At 47.6% G+C, this 5,965-nt stretch overlaps 1 protein-coding gene across 1 annotated transcript in view; it reads right to left on the bottom strand.

Moving 5' to 3' along the window:
• The window catches only part of TRIO (trio Rho guanine nucleotide exchange factor), a 359,748-nt gene that overhangs the window by 35,578 nt on the left and 318,205 nt on the right, over nucleotides 1–5,965 (bottom strand). The window contains exon 38 of the mRNA XM_010858807.1: nucleotides 5,134–5,229. Coding sequence (XP_010857109.1) covers nucleotides 5,134–5,229 — 96 coding nt within the window. The remainder of the gene's footprint in view (nucleotides 1–5,133; nucleotides 5,230–5,965) is intronic.

The raw sequence follows: 5,965 nt of genomic DNA, 5'->3' as shown, positions 1-5,965 counted from the left end.
CATCCAGCCATCTCATCCTCTGTCCCCTTCTCCTCCTGCCCCCAATCCCTCCCAGCATCAGAGTCTTTTCCAATGAGTCAACTCTTCGCATGAGGTGGCCAAAGTACTGGAGTTTCAGCATCATTCCTTCCAAAGAAATCCCAGGGCTGATCTCCTTCAGAATGGACTGGTTGGATCTCCTTGCAGTCCAAGGGACTCTCTCAAGAGTCTTCTCCAACACCACAGTTCAAAACCATCAATTCTTCAGCGCTCAGCCTTCTTCACCGTCTAACTCTCACATCCATACATGACCACTGGAAAAACCATAGCCTTGACTAGATGGACCTTTGTTGGCAAAGTAATGTCTCTGCTTTTGAATATGCTATCTAGGTTGGTCATAACTTTCCTTCCAAGGAGTAAGCCATGGAGCTGTGCAAACACACCAACTTCTGCTCTCAGTGAATGAAAAGATAGTTAAGGAACAGGGCTCGGTGAGGAAATAGCATTCTTAACTAAACAGCTCTTGACCTCGACTGGAAGCACATGTGCAGCAGCCGGGCCGGGCCGGGTCCACGAGTGCGGGTCCCGGAGGCCGATCTCGGACAGGAGGTTGGAGGATGCGTGGCGGGAGCAGCAGTGCTGTCTGCTGCCCGGATGTGCGAGGAAACAGCTGAAGCTCGTTAGATTTAATGATGGTCACTTCAACGGTGAGGAGAGAGACAGGAAAGAAAGGTTGTAGAGGGCCCTTCACACAGAAGAGGGCTGGGGAGGCACCCGACTTCATGGACACCCGTGAAGGCCCCTCTGGACCCAGCAGCTGCATCCATGGAGCGTGGAGATGCCCCAGAGGTCGTGGACACATTTGTACCGTCCACTCCCAGCCGCCCAACGGCCCCTTCTGGCAACTGTGCTCGAGTAAAGCGGCAGGAGCGCTGTCCCAGAACGGAAATCTGATTTGGATGAATTAGTTGTGGGTTCAGTGGGTTTTTGTGGGTAGGTTCTTATCAACTTTCCCTATTCCTTAAATGAAAAGAGAGTATCTATGTAGACCTAACTCTTCAGAGGGCTTTCTGGGTGCCTCAGTGGTAAATAACCTGCCCACCTAATGCAGGAGATGCGAGAGACACAGGTGTGATCCCTGGGTTGGGGAGATCCCCTGGAGAAGGAAACGGCAACCCACTCCAGTATTCCTGCCTGGAGAATCCTATGGGCAGAGGGGCCTGGCGGTCCATGAAGTCCCAAACATTTGGACACGACCAACCAGTCCATTTTGAAGGAGATCAGCCCTGGGATTTCTTTGGAAGGAATGATGCTGAAGCTGAAACTCCAGTACTTTGGCCACCTCACGTGAAGAGTTGACTCACTGGAAAAGACTCTGATGCTGGGAGGGATTGGGGGCAGGAGGAGAAGGGGACGACAGAGGATGAGACGGCTGGATGGCATCACCGACTCGATGGACATGAGTCTGGACGTGAACTCTGGGAGCTGGTGATGGACAGGGAGGCCTGGTGTGCTGCGATTCATGGGGTCATAAAGAGTCGGACACGACTGAGCGACTGAACTGAACTGAGCAGAAGCACACGCGGCTTCTCTGAGGTTAATGTTGGTAAACTGTATTTTCTTAAGAAACTGCCCATTTCATCCTAGGTTTTCAAATTTACTTTCAAAGAGGTGAAAGAGGTAACGTGTCATGATTATTTCAATTCTCGCTGATCTTTTCTTTATAGATTCTTATTTTGTGAATCTGGTTTTTTTTTTGCAAAGGTTACCTGAAGTCTGTATGCTTTGAAAAAACAAATCTTAGGTGTTATTTATTATTCCCTTTTTCTGTTTTTCCAACTCATTAATTTCTGTTTTTAGTTCTGTGAATTCAGTCCTTCTGCTTTTTTCCAAAAACAAATTGTACTGTTCTATTATCTTGAGTCAGATGTTTGTTTCACTTATTCTCATTCTTTCTTGGGTTTCTCTTTATATTCAGATCAACGAAGAGAAGAAAGCCCCGAAGTCAGCTGCGGTCCCTGAGGCTGTTGGCTGCGGTCGCCCCCCACCCACACTCAGGAAGCCCACGCTTGCCTGATCAGGAATGTGGAGTGGAGAGAAGTGAATTTCAGGGAAGGGCTTGCAGGGTGAGGAGAGCCAGCTCCTTGAACACAGATGGCACAACGGCAGGACACCTTCTCCCGTCACCTCCCCAGTCCACTGCACACACGGCTTTGGGGGGCTAACAATTCAGCGTTTCAATCTGATTGCAAAGTAACGACAGCCTAAGAGATCGCCCGCAGGAAAACAAATGCGGGGTGACATGGCTCCCGTGAGCTGTGCAGGAGTAACTCAGAGTCATGGGGAGCAGATGGCGGGAAGGAGGGTGTTCAGATGATTCACCAGCAGTTTTATCGGCAAAAGCAGTTCTCATTTGAGGATTAGTCACAGGAAACCAAGGCAGAGCTATGTTTCCCTTGAGCCAGAAAAAGAGGGCGGAGTCTAGATTACATTCCATGGAGAATGAAGGAGCAGCGAGTCCACCATAAAAAGCACAAATGTGGTTCTCCAATGGGGAGGGAAGGCACAAGTTGAGTGTTCGGGTGGAGGGAGCTCGGCTGGAGCTTATCAAACCACTCGGTTTACAAACCCCACCTTCCAGCTGAGAGGTGGAAGCAGACAGTAGGAGAATCTGAACCTACATCTCTGATTCCAAATTCACGCCCTCTCCACCCTGCCAACAGCTTTACGCCCATTCACTTCGAAGAGTTGTGAGTAGTAGAAATAACTCAACTTCAACCGATAGAGTTTAATTCTTCAAAACTAAAAAGGGGTAATAAACCATTACAAGCTGAGAGACACGCATAGAACTTCTCTCCATCTGAATTTATGACACGTCAACCTCAACCCACTCACAATGGAATCCCTTCAAACAGCTGCAGAACAATGACTAGCAGGTTGACAGAGTGCTGTCTCATAACATTCCTTGGGGGAACAATTTCAATTAGACAAGCATGACTTTAATGATCCTATAACTGTTGTGTATAAATGGCTGTTTCTAAAATGTTTAGGGATGCCTGAAAACTCAATTCAGTATTATTTGAGCATCTTTTTAGACCATTAATCAACTTGTTTCTCAAACAGACAGCCAGGATGTGGCTAAGCTCCATTCATACTGACATGATCCCAAATTTCTGACCAAGTGGAGTTAAGTTCTTGACTTCTCTACCAAGTCCTTGTAGTCTTTCTGTCTAATGGCCTGTCTAACCTCAAAGCTCACCACCACCCGGCTGGGGGTGGGGGCCAATACCTGTCAGTCTGGATTCTGGATGTAATTTCCATTTGACCGAAACAACCAGCCTCATCAGCAGCTGCTTAGGGGTGGGTGGGAGAAGAAACTGGAGTGTTTTATATATATATATATATATATATATATATGAACATAGTACCTAGTTAGTACTAGCTTTGGAAGATAAATTTCTAACTTTAAAGAAGTATAGTTAGCCCGTGAACAATGCAGGGTTTGGGACACTGGTCCTCTGTACGTGGTCCCTCAGTATCTGCGGTTCCACGTCTGCGGATTAACCCACTGCACACTATGCTGTCTCTAGTATTCACTGTTGAACTTCTTCATAAGTGGACCTGTGAAATCCAAACTTGGGCTATTTAAGGGTCAACTGTATTTCCTTTTATCTAGCAATTCCAGTGCTAAAAATTTACCCTATAAGTATACTTACATGTAATTATAATCACACATGTAATTAGCATGAATATTTATGCAAAAATAAACGCTGCAGTCCATGGGGTCACAAAGAGTCAGACACGACTGTGTGACTGAACAATTAACAGAAATGAAAATTAAAAACGATAAATCTATACACACACACACACATATATATAATGAATTTACTTAAATAAATTATAGTAAACCTCTGTCCCTTATCAGCTGGTCAAGTTTTTATACTCTGTGTGCCTTGGTTTTCTCGTCTGTAAAATGAGAATACGGCAGTGTGTGCCCCACTCATAGAGCTGTTGAGGGGAGTACACAGAGAGAACGTTGGGAGGGAAGCATATCAAACTGCTCCACAGTGGTTACTCTGGAGAATGGAGTGTGGGAGAGGCTGCGGGCTCTTATTTTAGGAGTAGTGAGTTTTAAAAGATGTAGTAAGGTAGTAGGTATACGAGTCTAAAAAGCTGTTACCATTACTGGTTTTTCTATTTCACAGGAAAACTTAAGAAACAGAAATCTACTGATTTGAATCAGTCAGAAACAATGCATACCTAACTTCAAAGAATCAACATCCGATTTGGGGCTTTTATTAAATGAAGCCATGCTGACCCAACTAGAGACATGGGGTCACTAAGAGAATAAAGCCCTGACACAGCAACACAAACCCTTCTCCCTCCTACACTGCAGACCCCAGTGAAGGATCGCAGAGGCAGCCAGACCCCCAGTGGCACCTGCGATACCAACGACCCACGAGAATGGAACTGACCACACTGGCTATGACGATGCCAGCACTGCAGACCATGTGGGTCAGGAAAGGGCTGACCATGGCTCCTGGGAGGTCCCTCTAAGCCCCTGGAATGTCCTGCCTGATGAAGTCTGTCTACCTGGAGGTTCTGGCCTCAGATAGACAATCTATATACTCACTGAGTGACTTCTGGTGGGGGCTTTGGGTCATGTGCTATCTTGATCTCCAGAGGAGCAGGGGATGGGGTGAGCCATGTGAGGGGTCAACCTTGTGTATGTGATGGAGCCCAAATAAAAACTCTGACCACCGAGGCTGGAGAGTGGGGTTGGGGGGGTGGGGTGGGCAGTGGTGGCCCTTATTGGTGTTACCCTGCAGGTATCATCACACACAGTGCGACGCTGGGAGAGGCTAGCATTGGGCACGTAACTCCATGGGGAAAGGACAAGGGTGGCCTGGACGTGAGCGTCCCGGACCTGCCCCTGTACATCTTCCCTGGCTGACCTTCACCTCCATCCTTTCACAGTAATGAACTGCAACTGTGGCTTCGCTAAGTTCTGTGAGTCTTCAAGCCAATTATGAACCTGAGGATCCGTCCTGCAGACTAGAGACCCACCTGTGAGGTCACCCCCCTCCACCCCCGCACCCCAATGCTCCATGAGCCACGTCCAGCCCTGAGGCCTGAGCCCCTAGGAAATCTTACCATCTTGCTTTTCACGAGTTCCTCGATTGCACTGACAAGCTCGGCTGCGCTCGGCGTTTCGGAGCTGGTGGGGCGGACTAATAACCGAGAAGAGGCCTAGAGAGGAAGTTGAGAAAAAGAGAGGGGGGAGGGGGATGCCTCATGTTAGTCACTGGACAGACGGAAAATTCTCCTGCAAGCTCAGCCTCTTTTTAAAAGTAATTCCAGACCAAAAGACCACGAGTTTGTCTTTGTTTGCATTTATTTAAAGCCATCTTTTAAAATTTACAATATTCTGACATGAAACACTAAATAAGACCTGTCTGGGATACATGTGGAAAGCAGACAGAGTCTGGTTTTAATCTGCAGCCATGTCCCATCAGAATGTTTCTCAAAGAGGTGACTGGGCATGGGGGAGGATTCTAACTCTTTTTTCAACTGCTGGCTAGGCTACTGGCTAAGGAGGGAAAGACGGAGATCAACAGAAGAGTGACAGGCTTAAGGGCTAGTGAATGAATCCTTCAAGGAGTCGGGAACCAAAAACAGGATACTAAAAATGGCTCTACTGTGCGGATGGGGTTCAAAGAAAGAAGGAAGGAAAGCAAAGGAGCCGGGAGCACTGGCCAGACAGGGAGGAGGGGGACAAGCTCACCATTTTCTGTGCCATCCATTTCCCCAGATTAGTGCAGAGGACAGGAGCTCTGTGGCCTCACAAGCTATCGGATGCCATTTACGGCTAGAGTCGGGGTGTACAGGGCGGACAGGTAAGGGGTCTGCGGGAGGGGCTACTGAGCTCAAGTTTCAGTAATTAGCAAACACACTGTGTTTGCGGATTACTCGCACCGTTAATTTA

Source organism: Bison bison, unplaced genomic scaffold (genome assembly GCF_000754665.1).
Source record: "Bison bison bison isolate TAMUID 2011002044 unplaced genomic scaffold, Bison_UMD1.0 scf7180017864440, whole genome shotgun sequence".
In the NCBI taxonomy this organism is placed as follows: Eukaryota; Metazoa; Chordata; class Mammalia; order Artiodactyla; family Bovidae; genus Bison; species Bison bison.
This window is presented reverse-complemented; position numbering and strand designations above follow the sequence as displayed.